The sequence below is a fragment of the Colobus angolensis genome, unplaced genomic scaffold, assembly GCF_000951035.1.
Source record: "Colobus angolensis palliatus isolate OR3802 unplaced genomic scaffold, Cang.pa_1.0 Scaffold131, whole genome shotgun sequence".
Lineage (NCBI taxonomy): Eukaryota > Metazoa > Chordata > Mammalia > Primates > Cercopithecidae > Colobus > Colobus angolensis.
The window spans coordinates 3,340,867-3,360,173 of NW_012114364.1; the positions used below are offsets into that span (position 1 = coordinate 3,340,867).

At 35.7% G+C, this 19,307-nt stretch overlaps 1 protein-coding gene across 1 annotated transcript in view; it reads right to left on the reverse strand.

Annotated features, from left to right (window-relative positions):
- The window catches only part of CCDC91 (coiled-coil domain containing 91), a 395,593-nt gene that overhangs the window by 329,555 nt on the left and 46,731 nt on the right, over positions 1 to 19,307 (reverse strand). The window contains exons 3-4 of the mRNA XM_011934104.1: positions 3,122 to 3,165; positions 908 to 986 (exon numbers count right to left, since the gene is read on the reverse strand). Of these exons, the coding sequence (XP_011789494.1) occupies positions 908 to 986; positions 3,122 to 3,151 (109 nt within the window). The 5' untranslated portion in view covers positions 3,152 to 3,165. The remainder of the gene's footprint in view (positions 1 to 907; positions 987 to 3,121; positions 3,166 to 19,307) is intronic.

Genomic DNA, 19,307 nt, shown 5'->3' on the forward strand with positions numbered 1-19,307 from the left:
TGAGGCAGGAGAATGGCGTAAACCCGGGAGGCGGAGCTTGCAGTGAGCTGAGATCCGACCACTGCACTCCAGCCTGGGCAACAGAGCGAGACTCCATCTCAAAAAAAAAAAAAAGAAAATAAGAATTTGCTAAATAAATGGATGATAAAATCATCATTCTTACCAAATGACAAATCTATTTCATATTGCAAATATCCATTTGCCTACATTATCTACCCTTGAAGTAAAGGACTAGACTAAATTCCATACATCTCCATATCCCCAAAGTGCCTAATGCATAATAAGCATTTGATTAATATTTTACAATAAACAACTGTAACATTTGAGGTCTAGGCAGAGCCGTTGAAGAAAAATACTTTCATCTTCTAACTTTAACAGATTTAATAGAAAACTCTGAAAGCTCAAAATATTCTTTTGACATAAATTAATATTAAACATGAGGTCTTCCAAGAAACATCTGTCAATAATGGATTTTTGTAATTAATTTTCAGAAGGCAATTTTAATTTTCAATACTTTTAAGTGATTTTATTGCAAACACACTTCTAAATTTAAATATGTTGGAGATGATAAATTATTTTTGGACTATAAAAAGGAGTCTTTAATGAACTGGACAACCTAAAAAAGTTATTGGGCACCTCACCTTCCAAAAACCAAGATAAATTAAAAAATGTAAATTATATTTTAACTTCATTTAATGTTCCTGATATCATCTTTAGAATCAGGCCTCAACAAAATGTGTTACATAATTCACAATTTGTTATTATAAAAACCTAAAGAGTAAATCTGGATCACTTCATTTTTCAGATCAGAGAAGGACAAGTAAAAAAGTGAGAAACAGGGTTTCAAAGAATAGCCAAAAATGTTACACAGGAAAAAAAAAAAACCCTAATTCCTGGATACCAATACCTGTAGGAAAGGCAGCCCAAGGAATAGCAGGAGACGTTGTTTGAGTTTCACCATTTCCACCATCAAAAGTCTCCGCAGCCTACAAAACAAAGGCAAGATTATTTTAGAAGATGTGAAAAGCAGAAATGCTATTTAAGTGATCAAGCATTCCAGTTCTACAGGCATATCTTCTATAATACACCAGACACTTTCATATTCCCTCTAAATAACTGCTAAATAATTGCATGATAACTGCTACCACTCCTATCATGACTCGCCACCCCCAGTACCCATGCTTTATTATCTTCAAGTAAAAATTTTCCTTCCTTATTCAAATAACTCTACTGTTTAGTCAATAAAATTTTTATTTTATATATCCTTAATCACATTTTCACTTGTAAACTTTATATTTAAGTATTTTAACTTACCACATTTAACTATCTATGTAGGAAAAATATTTGTCTTTAAAAATATATAGACACCAAATCCTTTTAATTAATTAGCACAAGACCCAATTAGAGATTAATTCAAAGAAATAGGATTCATCTGTCTTGAATAATATACTACCTAGAGTAAATAGCATTCAATATTTAGAGAATTCCCAAAACTCAAGTTTTCAATTAACAAGCCGTCCTATTTTGTAACAATTACCGAATATTGAGTTTGTAGGTAAGAGCACAGAGTTTTCTGTCAGTTAGATGCCCAGGTCACAGCAAATTTTCTACTAAACATTAGAGCCAGAATTTCAGTTTGTATTCTCCATTGAGTTGCCAACGTCTTAATGAGAAGTTAAAAGGGGTAATCTGATACAGGAGCTAAGTGACACAGAATACAGTAGCTATTCTCTACAACTATGAAAAATGAACATATTTTATATAATCAAGGGTAGAGACCTTCCCTATTTATACAGCAGGATGAGGAAAGAAAAAAAAAACACCTAGTAATTACAATTAAATTGTAATATTGGTTAACCTGTACCTATGTAGTATTGAAAGCAATCAATTTGAGGAATGTAACAAAGTGTAATACTGTTACTCTACAGAACACAATCCACTGTATTTTTTTCCTAAATAATACATGAAGTGTGGTTTAAATAAAGAAGACTATGCCAGACTGTAACCTTCAAATAACAACTTCCAAACAATAAACTAAGCCAGATGGTATCTGAAACATACATTTTCCTCAAGGCATTTTAACAAAAATAAATGTTACATTTCAGTAACATAAATAAGATTCAATCACTCAACAAAACCCAAAATATTAAGCAAAATCCAGAAAGCATACAAAGTGTGCTTTAACAAAAAACAGTTTTAGATGAAACAGAGAAAACAGGCATGTCTATACTCCACACTGACTAATTTTAAAGATCAGCAAAAGAGAAGATCCTAACAAAAACCTCACACCATTCTTTGATGAAATTCACAACACTGAATATATACTTAACATCTTATTTATCCTATTAAGGTCATTAATTACACTCCCTAGTTTTTATAATTCCCTTTTTACCAAATCCAAAGTAGGTAAAATTCTTTAAAAAAAAAAAAAAAAAAATCACAGCATTCACTTGATGGTAGTTCCAGGACTTGAGCTCAGGCCTCCTGACTCCTAATCCAGAGATTTTCCTGCAAGACTATACTGGCTCCATAAAAATAACTGGGTTATAAAATATTTCAATAAAATGAACACACACTGAAAAGGATTAAGGAAAAGACAGTGTTTCTTCAGCTAACAATTTCCACTTACAAAGTATCCATTCCTAACCTACTACAATAATCTAATAATACAAACATACTAATTAACTTTATAACCACCAAAAGGCTATGTACTTAATATACTAAATCAACTCATTACAGGTATAGCCATGCAAATATGTGACAAGACCTTTAGTACTCATCCGTCATCTCACAAGTATTTCCTAATAGAGATGTATCCCAGTAAAATCATCTGATGACAATTTTTTAAATCTTTCCTTTAGTGCTTAAACTGGTAGCACTTAATTACCTCAATTTAAACCATTCCTATGGGCAAGTCCAAATGTTCCATAATAATATATCAGTTTTAATTTTTAGAGAGTTTTTTTAATTTTTCTTGATTTCATCTTTTTACTCCAGAATTACATTAAAATGATCAAGGAAAGATCATGAATGCCAATGAAATACAATACATTTTCAAAATAGTTTACTCCATTGTAATCCCACAAAGTTAAAACAAACTAATGTAAGTAACAGTGCATACCTCAAAACCACCAAAATCATCATCATCCATTCTTCAAGTGGTACCTGAAAAATATAAGATATTGAAACAAGCCCCCACACACACAGTCATTTATGTCAAAATACTCTCCAACTTAAAAGTACACATATTTATTTGTAAATTAAAATTATTTCTGTCTATGCATTTTTAACGCAAAAAAGAATTTGCAATTGGCTTTTACTTTTTGGCAAAATTAGCAATTTCTGTAACTTTTTCAGCAACCATGTATTTTGCCATTTTATGTTGAGATGCCAGGAGTGGAAAAATATTCTTTTACATTTTAATTTGCTTTTCCCAAATTGGCACTAGCGTTCAATTCAATAATGCTTCCTGCTTTTTGCATCTATTCCTCAGTTGTCTGGCAACATCAGCACAAACTCCAGCTAAGAACAGGACTGTGGTAAGTTTTTGGAAATCTGTCCTCCACCACAAAGGTTCTTCCCTTAGTTTCAGGGCCAACACTGATTTAGATTTTCAAAATTGATCAGCATTTTTGAGCTGTGGCCACAACTTTTGGATCATTTTGATATGTGTATTTTTAGCTGAAACTGCTCTGCACTTTTGGAAAAATGTGGAGCAAGTTACTAGGCTGATCAAGATAAGTCATGTATTCATGGGAGATAAGGGATGAGAAAAACACACAAAAAAATCCAGAATTCCTCTTTTCTTTACTCTTAAAGTATGTAAGAGAGACAAGCACTCAAATAATATTTGCCTTTTTAGTCCTAAATGTGTATCACAAAAATGAACCGATAAAACCATTAGTATCACGGCTTAAAAAAAAAAAAAAGGAGCAGCAGCTTTATCAAACAAACCACGCAAGAACTAAAAAACCTGAAAAGGTGAAATTAGTAACAGAGAGTACACATTAAAATGAAAAATAAGTTCTCATATAGATTGTTTCTTAATTTACAATTTGGAACCTGTAACTGTGAATCTATAGCTGCAAGTAATACTCTAGTCAATAATAATTGGTTTCTTTTTCTATCATTCAAAAGTGAACATATGACAAAATAATCTGTACAACAAACTCCCATGACAGGAGTCTGTCTTTGTAACAAACCTGCACATGTACCCCTTAACCTAAAAGTTAATTTAAAAAAACAATGTTTTAAATTAAAAAGAAAACTTTAAGTGAACATACCCAAATGTTTAATTATAGTTTCCTTGACTCAGTAATACAAGATGGACTTGATTACAGGAAAACAATCCTTTCCCACTTCTAAAATACAAACAGCTACACATATTAAACTATATGTTAAACAATAACCTTAAGGGCATTTTCTAAGGTCATTTGCTTTAAGTAGTCATCTATATCCGTGCTTTACCTTCTCGAAACTAGTGCTAACACCTTCAAAAACAAAATTCAAAAAACTGTCAAAGAAAAAAACAGTGAAAACATTAATTTCAAGGAATGTTTTGTTTTAATAGGCAAAGCAAATTATTTTCACAGAAACTCAGTAGGTAATGACACTAAAAAATATATATTTAGACAGAAACATATTATAAATAGGAAAAGTATTAAATTAAGCAGAATATAATCATGGTATCATTACCATTACTCACAATCTTAGCAATCTGATGAAACTTTTTTATAAAATGTATTTCTCCAAAAATTAAAACTAAGCAGGTCATCCACATATAGCACTTAAAAAACATAAACCAGACTTTCAGAAACTTTTGATGATGCTTAGTTTGAAATGGAACTCACATTATGTTGTGTTGCAAGTGAACAGAAATCTGTATGTGGCTACATTTTTCATGAATAAATTATGAAAGAAGAGTGATATGGACATTAAGAATTAACCAAGTCAAACTACAAACATCAACTTTCTCTTTCCCACATGTATGCCATGAATCTCAAGAAACAAAAAATCTTTAGCATCTACATATGCTATACTCAAATAATATGGTTTCAAAAGAATGGAATTTTTAGAGTAATGCTTCTATGTGTTTTCTTAAGTCACTTCCCAATAAATTATTTGTAAGGTGACAGAAAATTTGAAAATAAAAATACCCATGTCTAACATTCATTTCAGCTTGTTTGACTGTGGTAATGAACCAAATACCGTCAGTTTCCTAAGTTCTGATTTAGCTCTGCAAAAGAACATACTAGTGACCACTGATATTTTCCAGACTCCAGCAACTTTTACGTATTCAGTGGCTCACACCTGTAATCCCAGCACTTTGGAAGGCTGAGGTAGGCTGATCACCTGAGGCCAGCAGCAGTTCAAGACCAGCCTGGTCAACATGGTGAAACCCTGTCTCTACTAAAAGTACAAAAAATTAGCCAGGCATGGTGGCACACGACTGTAATCCCAGCTACTTGGGGGACTGAGGCAGGAGAACTGCTTGAACCTGGGAGGCGGAGGTTGCAGTAAGCCAAGATCACGCCATTGCACTCCAGCCCAGGCAACAGGAGTGAAACTCCATCTTAAAAACAAACAAACAAAAAAGCAGATGATAGTCTTCCTTTTATTTTCAAAGAAATATTAATACATTTAAAAAAGCAAATATGTCCCAAGTTTCTTAACATATAATACTAGAAAAATATTTTTTAAAGCAATAATCTTTCTCCAAATAATTGAGACTTCAATTCCTGCAACAGTTTATTTCCAAGCATTTAAAATAGGAGAAAATTAACCGCATTGACTTCTAAAAATGAAATTCATAAAATACGAAAATCAACAGTTTTTAAAAGGAAATATACAAATACGGGCTTTATGTATTTAGCTACTCCAATACATCTAAAATATTTACTTTATCTAAAGTTCATTCCTATCAAGTGTTTTAGAATATTCTGGCATTTAACATTATAGCCCATTAAACTACAAATATTATAAGAATGTAGCAACAGCAAATATATCTGACATCTAAGTTACAGAATCATAAGCCTGGCCAAAACATTAACAGATCACGTAATTCATTCTTTTGTGTCATGGCAGAAAGACAGGGGTATACTTCATTATGATTAGGAATCTATACTCAAAGTTTTCACAATATCAAGGTCTAACAATTCTCAGACTTCTTTACATCTAAGTTAAATCTCTTTTTTTGCCTTATTGTATTAATTGCCTACTTTGCTAGTGTCAATATTTAATACACTGCTGATATTCTAAAAATGTTTCACAAGAAAGACACACAAAAGGACAAAACATATACAGAATACACAATGTTATAAACTTTTATTCAGCAATTCTGTATCAGTTAAGGTCCTCAAAGAACTTATAGTCTGGTATAGGGAGGAGGGCAGAGTGCAAGAAAAGCATGCAAATACAAATAACACGAGATGTAAACGAGTCTTAAGAGAGAAGAAAAAATTTATAAGGAAGAAAGATTTTCAGAAGATGATATATCTGGATGGAAGCACCATTAAATGCCTAAGGTAGAATGAGACATTTGAGAAAGATCTGACAGAAAATGTCAAATGGCACATTAAAACACACATTTTATTCATCTTTACGGAAAGGTATCCCTCTAAGATAACAAAGATTTCTTTTGATTGTTGGCTTCTGCATAAAAACGAGGTCAAAGAGAATGTGAAATGAGAAAACTGCAAGAAATTTCAAAGCAAATACAAGGAAAATGAGTCACTGGAAAAATGAGAATCACATTTATGAATACATAAGAGAATCCTCAAAAGGCTCTGTTTGGGTGAGAGAGAAGTGACAAAATGGAGGAAGGTGAACAAGATGGCACAGTCCCCACTGCTTCCGGGTTCTTCATCACTAACTTTCCCCGCGCCCGGGGAAAAATACAGATCAACTGAGCATGCGCCAGGTGACATCAATCCAAAGAGATGGAAACTTACCCGGCCACGCCTATGGAGACGCCCCTATCACGCCCACTGCCCTCCCCCTTCCAGTACCAATGCATAAAAGTCCGCTGCTGGCAGAAGCCGGTGTGACTTCTTCCGCCCCTCTTACTTGTGGACCAGAGAACCTCACTGGAGATCGCCCGCGCGACTTCCCCCGGCCCCATACCTGAGGACCGGAGAACCTCACCCGAGAGTGTGTGCATATTCGCAATAAAAGCCTGCTACTTTCTTATATACTTTGGCCTCATGTTTAATTATTTAGCTCTCCTAAATTAAATTAAATTAAGACAGGCTCAGCAATGGGCAGTACTGAAAGTTAGGTAAAAGTGAAACTCAAAATTAGGAGTCATAGGTATACGCTAAGACCCCTCCCAGAATCTGTAGCACAACTCGGTAACCTACAATTTATGACCACACCAGAAAACTGGAGGTTCATTCCCTGGACAGGGTAAAGCTGAGGGTCTCCAGGCAGGAAGATATCAACACAGGTGAACTAGGTGAAGTTATATCTTGGGGAGGGGAGAGGGTGGTTAAATATGTAGACCAGTAACTCCAGTCATCTTTCACTACTCAGCAACCAAAACAACAGCAGCTGGGCTGAAACCCCTTATCAGAAGAGCTGCAGATTCTTCTCTGATTAATCTAATCAACCCCTGAAAAGGACCTTATCAGACGTTCCACAAAGAAACAGCTCACTCACGAAACACTTCTTTGACAAACCCCACCCACAAGCACCAAATTTCCAATTAGCTTCTAATTTTAGTAACAGGCAGAACAGCCTAAAGGCTAAAAGAAGGGACTATAGAGTTAAGATGGATGGATTCAAATTCCAGCTCTGCCACTTACTGTGTACACTGGGCATTTTACTTAAAATACTGTGTGCCTCAGTCTCCTCATCTATCAAAAATAATAATAGCTAACTCCTAAAGTCAGTACAAGGATTAAATATGTTAAAATATTTGAAGCACTTAGAACAGTATCTGATACATTCTAAGCATTATGTAAGTGCTTGCTACTTTATTAGTGCCTCACTCTTACATGTGAACAGACTATCAAGGACGACCAAAGAAATGAAGAAAGCATCTAATTAAAAGAAAAGAAAAAAGAAGAAGAAAAAAAAAATAGAGACCAAACCATAAAAGAAAAATAGGATGAAATAAACAAAGACTATCCAAGAAAGAAAAAAACAAAACCATAGGATCTTCAGAAAGTTAACAACAGAAGATAGTTCATCCATGAATTAAGTATTCTTAATTCATGAATACTTATTGGATGCCCTAATTTCAGGGGAGAAGATGATTAAGATAGGAGTAAACAACAAGACTGAGGCCTTGGAAATAAAAAAATATATAACTGCAGAAATGAAAAACTGCAGGGTAGAAAATAAAATTAAGGAAATTTTCTTTTAAAAAAGTATAAGATAAAAAAATGGAAAGTCCGAGTAAAAACAAAGTTATAAGATCCAGCCTAGGATATGTAATATCTAATTATTAGGATTCTAGGAGTACTGGAAAGACAGAAAAGAGAAAACAAAAGCAAAGAAATCATCAACAAAATAATTCAGGAAAATTTTCTAAAACAAAAGGATATTATATCCAGTAGTGGGTATATCAAGTATCCAAGAGAAAAAAAGAACAAAAACCCACAGCAAGGCACAGTAGAGACAAAGTGAAGATCCTACAAGCTTCCAGAGGGAAAACAGGCTTCATTCAAAGGATCAATAACATAATGATCTCACACTTCACAACAGCATCATTGGAAGGTAAAAAAAAACAATGGACCAATGCTTTTAAAATTCTGAAGGAAAATGATTTACAACATAGAATTCTATATTCGGCCAAATCAACATATAATTGAGGGAAGAATAAAGTCATGTTCACATCTGTAAAGTCTCAAAACAGTTTTTATTGCACACTTCCTTTAAAAGCTATGGAGTAAACCAAGAGAATAAGACAAGAAAGAAAAAGACATAGGATTAGAAAAGATCCTACTAAAGTGAAAAGCAAAGGGATTTATCCCAGAATAACAGTGAATTGAGTTCCACAATACCTATGTAGCAAGAAGAGATACCTCCAGTCTAGACTGGAGCAGATCAGAAAGCTCCTGAGAGATGTATTCAAGAAATGAAATAGACTAGCTCGTATGTTTTACCACCATGAGTGTAATTTTAAACAACTAGGGGAAAATTCAGAGTTGAATTAGTGACCAGAGAACTAACCAAATGAAAACGGAGAAACTGGCTAGGCGCGGTGTCTCACGCCTGTAATCCCAGCACTCTGGGAGGCCGAGGCGGGCGGATCACGAGGTCAGGAGATGGAGACCATCCTGGCTAACACAGTGAAACCCCGTCTCTACTAAAAAATACAAAAAATTAGCCAGGCATGGTGGCGGGCACCTGTAGTCCCAGCTAACCGGGAGGCTGAGGCAGGAGAATGGCCTGAACCCGGGAGGCGGAGCTTGCAGTGAGCTGAGATCCGGCGCCACTGCACTCCAGCCTGGGCCACAGAGCCAGACTCCGTCTCAAAAGAAAAGAAAAAGAAAAAGGAAAAGAAAACGGAGAAACCAGTATGTAGGAGATGAGGAGGCTGGAAAAGCATGGAGGACACAGAAGACAGCAGTATTTCATAGCAAGCCTTACTACAATTTTAAACTATGAGCACAAAAAAACATGGCATGATGAGCCAACTACCTATTAGTTCTATCAAAATATTCTGAGAAAAACTCAAGAAAGTTTTTCTTTACAAAACTAACCATAAAACACATAAATGCTTTACATTTGCATTTATGCAACAAATAAATTAGGATTTTTCATAACAGTCTCCATTATAACATCTTCCCATATTACAAATATTCATACAAAATGTAAGATTGTATCTCTAGACACGAAAGTTGCTCAAAACCTAACCAACCTGCACCTCTCCCCATCTAAAAAAAGCCTAATAGAGAAAAAGACATTTGATAACTGACTTCGAAAAATAAAATCTCAAGAGAACACCCAAATTATCTGATCATCCCCAAATATCCTATTAGTTAACACTATCTACTTAGCATTTAACTAAATCTCCATCTGATCTGGAAAACTACTTGCTAACATCCTCACAGTCGCAATAATACTTTTCCATTTGATCCTGTTTAATGCTATGTTTCCTAGAAGTGATTTTATTTTCTGACTTTTCTGGGCAAACAGAAATTAAAGAAAACAGAACAAAGGAAATACACACACACACTCACTCTCAAACCTCAAAGTTAAGAATAGAAAGCAATTAAGACTGAGATAATTAGAAGAGTCAAAATATGTAAGATCAGAATTTCAGGCTTATTGGGTCAAGAAAATGTAACTGTCTACCTAAGCATATAAGAAATCTGGAGGTAGTGTGGAGATCCTTTATTCTTCTTTTTTTTTTCACCCTCCAGCAATTGAACTGAGCAGTTCCTAGCACATAGTAAGGGCTCAAAGATTATTTTTGAATTAATACCTTCAGAATAAATGACTGAATGAAAGCAAATTAGTTGCTAACACTTCCCACATGGCTTCCTTTTCCCTCTTACTTTTCCAAGAAAATTACATCGGATCTTGGGCACTAGAGGACCCAGTTGTTAGCATTAAAACAGCTCTACCCATATTAAGACCTGAGCCTAAGGACCAATATCTTAAAAGATATTACATTGCTACTTTATATTCTCATCAAGTATCCAATTATTATTGGGGTTAATAATTTTGAAACTGCCTATGAAGATGAATTAAAGAAGTATTGCCATACCATAAATTCTACTAGCAGTGAACCTTTGCCAGTGGCAGATTATCACAAGTCCAAAGAAAACAAACTGAGGTGTAAATTTATTACCTAAAAAACATTATATTCATAAATAATCCAATAGGAAAACATCCCAACTACTACTAACGAAAAGTTTTCCTTTATAATTTTCATCTGTTATCAATTAAGTCTGTCTTCACCAACCTTCATTCAGAAAACGTATACATCCCAAAAAGTAACAACAAAAATAAAAACAACAAGACATTTCCTCTCCAAACCCTTATATCTACCCTCACCCTCTTTGGTTGTCTTCAACTTCCAACTCCTTAATAGCAATCTTTTCCCAGACTGATAGCCCTCTAATTCTATCTCATTATCTTCTTCAAAAAACGTATGCTTTCTCATAATCTTAGTGGTCTACACAAATTTTCCACAACTAATCACTTCTCAGGGGCCAGTCGTATATTCCCAACCAAAAAAATGAACATTTTTACAGGGCTATCCCTCTAGCAACTCAAAATTCTCACTGTATGAACTGTATTCTTATCCGGCAAAATCTCATCGCTCAATGAATGCTAGAGGTAAGATATACTACTTCCTCTCCTCACATTTTAAAAGAGGACACAGGCCTGTTTTCAATAGAAGTAAATGTGATTGAAGAAGTACTATAATCCTTTCTCTAGCCTCTTCTCTCAAAAAAAAAAAAAGTAATAATAATAGTAAGAGCAAAACATCCCTAAGTGTCACTGTTAGCTAAGATTAATTATAAAATTTAGTGTGCATGCAAAGTACAACCTCTTTGAGCTCCTTACCGGGAACTTGGTGCCTACAAACAACATACTATTCTTGTAGTTTAGCTCCCATAAAGAAGCTCACCAGGGAAAAACTTCATTCTTTAAGCATGGAGACTTGTTTTTTTAGCTATTCTGCCTGTGACCAGATGGGTAAATTTAATTTAAAAGAAAACCTGTGGGAGACCTCATTTCAGCTTTAGGCCCAAGCCAGGTTTTAACAATAAAGCTGCTACTCTGATTCCTATACAACTCTTGGTTCTATTCCTCAGCTGATTCAGAATCCAGAGTGGTTGCAAGGCAACTGATAACACCTCCCTCCCACTCCACGAACCACCAACAATATCCAATTACCTGTCTTCTTCTGACAACTATCAGAACAAAATCACATAAAATTCATGTTTCCCCTCTTCAGTTGGATTCACAGTGCTGCCCAACACACTCAGTATTTCTTTAAAGTTATTTCTCTCATTCTCCAGAAAAGCTATTTCAAAGACTGCCAACTCTCCTCACACTTCCAGCCTTTCTATTCCTTTCTGCAATCAAAGCAAGTAGCCAGGCCTCCTACTAAACAAAGAAAACAGAAGGCATTTTAAGAAAAGTCCCTCAACTTCTTGTCACCAAAACTATAGCTACCAGCATCTGTACTCAGCTATTACAACTCATTCTGCTCACAAAGAGAAAGGAACCCTTCTGCCTACTTAAGGCTAACCCCCAAACCCTCCCAGCAACCTGGGCTCTCAAGAGACTTGGCTCTCTCAATTGTTTCCTCTTAATTATTCAAACTCCTCTTATTTAGCTCTTTCTCATTAACGATGAAACATGCTCCAAGTCCTACAGTTTAAAAATGAAACAGAACAAAACCAAAAACAAAACCTTCCTCAAATACAGTGTCCTCCAACCACAGTCCTATCCTTTTCACAGCTCAACTTCACACACTATTCCTGTATCTCATGCCTGCAACCAATTACATCCTTTTTATTATGCAAAAAGAAACACAATTCCTTGTCTTACTTGAACACTACTATTATTTGACCAGTCTTTTCTTCTCAAAACACTCTCACTTCATGCTATATAAGACAATCATACTCCTTCCTTCTTTCTTCTTAGTTTTCTGACTGCTTTATCTCAATCTCTCTTGCAGATTCTTCTACCTATCCTTTAAATTTTGGGCTCCAACCTAACCCTTCCTTTCTTTTCACTTTAGATACACTCCCTGGACTATCTCATTCACATCTTTGGATTAATTTACAAACATAAGCTATGGCATCTCTATCTCTAATTTAGATGTGTTTCCTGAGCTCCAGATCTATATAGCCAAGAGACAACTGAATAGTTTCTCTTGTAATCTAACAGGCACCTCAAATTCAATACAACTAAAACTCAAGATTGAATTCAAGATCTCCCCCACCAACCTCAAATTTACCCTTCCTCCAGGGGTCTTTAGACCAGTGATTGCCACTACCTCTACAACACATTTGGTCAACAAGAAAACTTGCAGTCATCTTTGCCTCATACTTCTCTATCTCACCCGATATATAAAATCAATCACAAAATCCTATCTCCTAGAGCAGGGGTCCCCAACCCGCGGACCGTGAACCGGTCTGGGTCCCTGGCCTGTTAGGAACCAGGCTGCACAGCAGGAGGTGAGTGGCCAGCAAGGGAGCATTACCACCTGAGCTCTGCCTCCCATCAGATCAGCAGCAGCATTAGATTCTCAAAGGAGCACGAACCCTACAGGTGAACTGTGCATATGAGGGATCTAGGCTGTGTGCTCCTTATGAGAATCTAACTAATGCCTGATGATCTGAGGTGGAACAGTTTCATCGCAAAACCATCCCCCAACATTCCAGTTCACAGAAAAATTGTCTTCCACAAAACGAGCCCCTGGTGCCAACAAGGTTGGGGACCGCTATCCCAGATACCTCTAGAATACATCTACTCCTCTCAATCCCCAATACCTTCACCCTATGCAAGGCCACCATTATCTCTCATCTGGTATAGCCATCAACCTCCTTAACAGTTCTCTGCTTCCAATTTTGCTCCTTTCTAGTCCATTCTCCACTCTGCTACCCAAGTGTTCCTTCTAAGTACTCCTCCTATTTAAAACTTTATTCAATGGCTTCTCATTATTTTACAAAGTAAAAATTCTTGACAATTAATGCACCTTTGTAACCTAGTTGCTGCTATCATCCTCATCTCCATCAGATCCATATCCTGTAATCATACAGAAATTTGTGTTTGAACCGTATGATGCTGGCCAAATCACTACACCTCTTTGGGTCACAGTGTCCTCACGTCAAATGAACAGGCTGACCAGAGGACTTCTAAGGTATTACACTCTAAGATACTCTAAATATATGAAACTACACTATTACTATAGCCAAGTTCACCTCTTCTTCACAAACTACTTTCTCTCCTCAATCTGTTCTTTTCAGTCAATAGTATTATCCTTCTTTAATCCATCTGAGATGCAAAACCCAGCTGTCACATTTTACTCTTCACTTGACATTTTACACCACAGCAGGTAAGTCAGTCAATTCTATATAATTTCCCCACTCATCCTTTCTTGTCTCCTCCAGTGACCATCTTTGTGGCCTGGATCTCTATCACTATTTCTTGAAAACTATCAGAACTTACTTCTTGTCGTTCTGCTCTCCAATCCTTTCATTACACAGTATAACTGTTTTACACCCTAAAACTATCATGTCAATCTCAACTCCAAATCTTTCAAAACAAGAATGCCAAATACATGCCTCTATGGGATATGATCTTTGGAGTCCCCCATATAAGCAAAATAAGCATGATGACAAAATTGTGATTTGCATTGGTACTAATGATTAAAAGTAAAAATATGTCCTGTAAAAAAAAGTCTACAAATATATCACAACATCAAGGCACAAGAATGTGCTCTATACAACAAATAATAAAGTGTTACATAGTAATCACAGTAAAATCAGTGTTGACAACATGAAACTGAAGACCCTGACAATAAGTTGTAATATATATAAATCTTCCCTGTGCTTATCTGGACTCACAATCCTTATTTTTTCATCATTCCCTTACTTTCAAATGAATGAAGTTTCATCTCTTCTATATTTACTACCAGAAAGCATATTACTTTTATCTGAACTATTTTTAAAGAGCATCCTGCAGTATATAAATTTGGGGGACCTAACCTTTTCATATGATATTATGTTGTTAATATTATTATGGCTATTATTCATTCTTTTGGCTGCTATATTAATAATATGCCAAAGTTTATTCAGCCACTTTCCTATCAAGAGACATCTGGGTAGTTTACAGGATTTGTTATTGAGACCAGAAATGCTGTGAATATTTTTCAATACATCTACTTTTGTTTATACACAGAACTTCCCTTAGTATATGCCTATGAGTAAAATCATTGGGTTGTAACATTTGTCTGTTTAGTTTCACAGGAAAATGAAAAAGTACTTTCCAAAATGGTGGCAGAAATACAGAGGTCCCTTAAATCTTCATCCTTCCTGACACTTGGTTTTAAATAGCATCTCATTTTGTACTTAATTTGACTTCCCTAATCATTAATGAAATTAAAATTTCTTCATATGATTATCAAATGACATGTGGTTCCTCTTTTGAGAAATACCTATCCACATTTTTATTTTTCTACTGTGTTGTGTTTTTAATTGATTTGGATAAATTTTTTAAAATAATTATTGATATTAATCATTTGTCAGCTGTGTATAGTGCAAACATCTAGTTTATAGCATGTGCTTCCACTTTCTTTAAGGCAGCTTTTGATGAATAGAAATTCCTAATCTATTCTTTAATAACAATTTATCAGTTTCTTAGTCTTATTTTTTAAATCCTTTGCCATCTATAAAAGATATATACCTTTATTTACTACAAGGAAATTTTATTTTTGACATTTAAGTATTTCAGCAATCTGTATTTGAGTACTTATATATGGTGGAAGCAGAAATCTAATTCTTTCTTTTTTCCTGATATGGATCATTTTTCCTGATTACATTTATTATACAATGACTTATTTCCTTGCTAATATGATATGCCATCTTTATCATACACCAAATTTATTCTAGTATAAACAGACCCATAAACACTGTGGGTCTGTTTCTAGCTACAGGATTATTTCAGCAGAAATGCAATCTTTACGATAGTTGAGTGAGCCCAATCACTAAGAAATACCATGGTTAAGTTTTTTCTAAAAGGACTATTGATAATATTCTATAAATATCCCTAAAGATGTCTCATATATTACCTGTTAGGTGCATTCCTATTTATTGATATTCTACGATGCTATTTTAATGTCTTTTATACTTTCTAGTTATTTGTTGTTACTGTAATAACAATCCAATTGACTTCTGTATTATCTACCCACTCAACTTTAGTAAACTCTCACTGCAACCTCACCCTCCCGGGTTCAAGCAATTCTCCTGTCTCAACCTCCTGAGTAGCTGGGATTACAGGTGCCTGCCACTATGCCTGGCTAATTTTTGGTATTTTTAGTACAGACAGGGTTTCACCATGTTGGCCAAGTTGGTCTCGAACTCCTGACCTCAGGTGATCTGCCCGCCTTGGCCTCCCAAAGTGCTGGGATTACAGGCATGAGCCACTGCACCTGACCTAGTAAACTCTTATTTCTAATACCTTATCTGTATATAACTTTGAGTTTACATATGAATGAACATATTGCATCCAGATAACAACACTTTTATGTCCTTCTTTACAATTCTTATACCTCTAATTTATTTTTGTCTTAATGTACTAGCTATGTCCTCCAATGCAATGCTAAGTACATGAGGTAATGTGGCAGATTATATTTTCCAAAGATGGTCTCAAAAATCTCTCTCATTCTACAATTTCTTCCAAGAATGTGACACTGATACTCCTCTCATTGAGTGGAAGGATTTCTGTCTTTTCCCTTTGAATCTGGGTCAACTGATATGACTTCCACAAGAACATATTAGAATTAACATTGTGTGATTTCCCTAGCTAGGATACAACAATGCAATGTGCTTCTGTCTTTCGCTCTTGTATTGCTTGCTCTTGGAGCCTAGATGCCATTATGTGAGACAGACCAAACTGGCCCACACAGAGATATCACATGGAAAAGCCATGTCTAAGTTTTCCAACTGACTGCCTAATTAAGTTCCCAGGCAACAGCCAGCATCATATCACCAGACATATAAATGAAGACACTTTAAGATGAATCCAGCCCCTAGCCAGCAAGTCACCTCCAGTGTTCAACGTTCACATCATCCCAACTGAGGCACTGAAAAGAGTGGAGCTGGAAAAAAAAAAAAAGCCTTCTTCCGCATTGTCCAAGTTTCTGACCCTCAGAATTCGTAAGCATAATAAAACAGTTGTTTTGTGCCATTAAATTTGGATTTGTTATGTAGCAATACTAATCAGATCATGTGATAAGCATGCTTTTATTATTTCTGACTTTAAGAGAATCTTTTCATCTATCCCCATTTAGGAAGACTGCTGATGATGGTTGGTTGACTGGTTGTTTTATAAATATTTCTTGAGTTCAGAGATGTTCCCTCTTTTCCTAATTTGCTAAGCATTCTTATCATGAATTTATGTTGATTATCAAATGATTTTCTGTATCTATTATATGGTTTTTCACTTTTAATCTATCAACGTAAATGTTGCTTACATTTATGGATCATTTATTAGTAAATCATCCTTGCATACCTGGGAAAAATCCAATTTGGCAATGATGTTTGTCTTCTTTAAATGTCGGCTTCAATTTGCTACTATCCTGTTTGGGATTACCAGCTCTATATTAAAAGTGAAATACATCTGTAATTGTCATCTGTTTTAGTATCTTCTTTTGGTTTGGATGTCAAGATTATGCTGGGCTTTCAGAACTTGCTGGGGAATCATCCTCCATTTGTATCAATTTTAAAAAAGATTGCAACAGATTGGAATAACCTATTTCTCAAGATTTTAGTAGAGAGTTATTTATTGGCAAATCATTTGGACTTGTTGCTTTCTTTGTGGGAAGATTCAGACTTTTAATTTCTCCCTCGGTTTTTACAAGTAATATTTTCCTAGAAATGTCTATTTTTACATAGGTCACATATAATTAACAGTATTCTCACTTTCTTTTTAATCTCTGATTTATGTTATATATCTTTTTCATTCTTTACATATTGAATTCTCTACATATCCATGAACTGTATTATTCATATATTGTATATCCTTTGCTGAATTTTTTATCTATCAGTAATCACAAATGTTAATTTAAAATTTCCTACTTTAATAGTAGAGGTACTAATTTACCTATATCAGTCTATCAAATTTTTGCTACCTATTTGATGTTATATATTTTTGGTGAATATAATTTGGTGGATGTTATATAATTTGGTGAATTTTTGGTGAATTCTAATAATGTTATGTTGCCTTGGCATATATTTTAAATATGTTTAACTTTCTCATATCAGAAACCGGGCTCAGTCACACTCGACACAGTTTTCAGTTGTCTGCCTCCACCTAGTTCTTCCATGTTGTTGTTCCAGATATCTACCTTATACGATCGCCTCCCAGGAACCACTTCCCTATGGGACAGCTAGATACAACCTTGTCGAGTCACCCTAATGACTCCCATACCCTGCGCAGACTGCCCAGATAAGCTGCAGTGACCATCTCTCAGTCACAGCGTCACCAAGGAATTGAAGTCTGTTTGCTGTAAACCCACTGTACTAGTCTGTTCTCACATTACTTTAAAGAAATACCTGAGACTGAGTAGTTTGTAAAGAAATGGGGTTTAATTGGCCCACGGTTCTGCAGGTTGTACAGGAAACATAATGTTGGCATCTGCTTGGCTTCTGGGGAAGCCTCAGGAAACTTTCAATCATGACAGAAAGCAGAGGGGAAGCAGACATATCTTACATGGCAGAAGCAGGAGCAAGAGTTGGGGGCAGGTGCTACACACTTTTAAATCAGATCTCAGGATAACTTCACTCATTATCACAAGAACAGCACTGCACAGCACTCCATGATCCAAGCACCTCCCACCAGGCCCTACCTCCAGCGCTGGGGATTACAATTTGACCTGAGATTTGGGTGAGAACACAGATCCAAACCACATCACCCACCAATTAGAATTCCCTGCAGGAAAACTCTTTGGTAACACCCTAGACCCCAATAATGGCTTTGACTCACAGGTTCCTTGCTCTCTCCCTCTCTTTCTCTCTCTCTCTCCCCACCCACTCCTGGAGCCTCCAAGTCCCTGATGTCTTCCCCCTTACCATCTGGCCCTGAGAAACATGCTGCCCTCTTTTCTGTGGGATCCGTAAGTAATATACTGCTTCTGTTATTTCCTGTGTTTGGTTGTGCTGCCTCCTCTGTGCCTCACCTAACCAACACATCTAAATCTAACTTCTTTCCTGGTCAGGGCTCTCCTAGAGAATAGCTAACTTGTTAAGAATAAACTGGACACAGGTCAGGCAAGCGCCAAAAGGGCATCTGCCAGTATAAACAAGCTTCCTTGTTTGTTACGAGAAGGACACCTGGTCACATGTCAAACACCCAGGCTGTCCACAGGGATAAAGAAGTATCCTGTGAAAGGCCCATTATAAGCATCCATATGACCAAATCCCCTGGCATCCCCTCAGGGCAGGGCTAGAGTCTACACCCACTTGAGAGACCTCAAGACAAAATTAGAAGAAAAATATGACAGTATATTTAATATGACAGTATAACAACTTTATATGATAAGAAGGTGATCAGTCCTAATATGACATTTTTTTTTTTTTTTTTTTTTTTTTAGGAGTCTCACTCTGTCGCCCAGG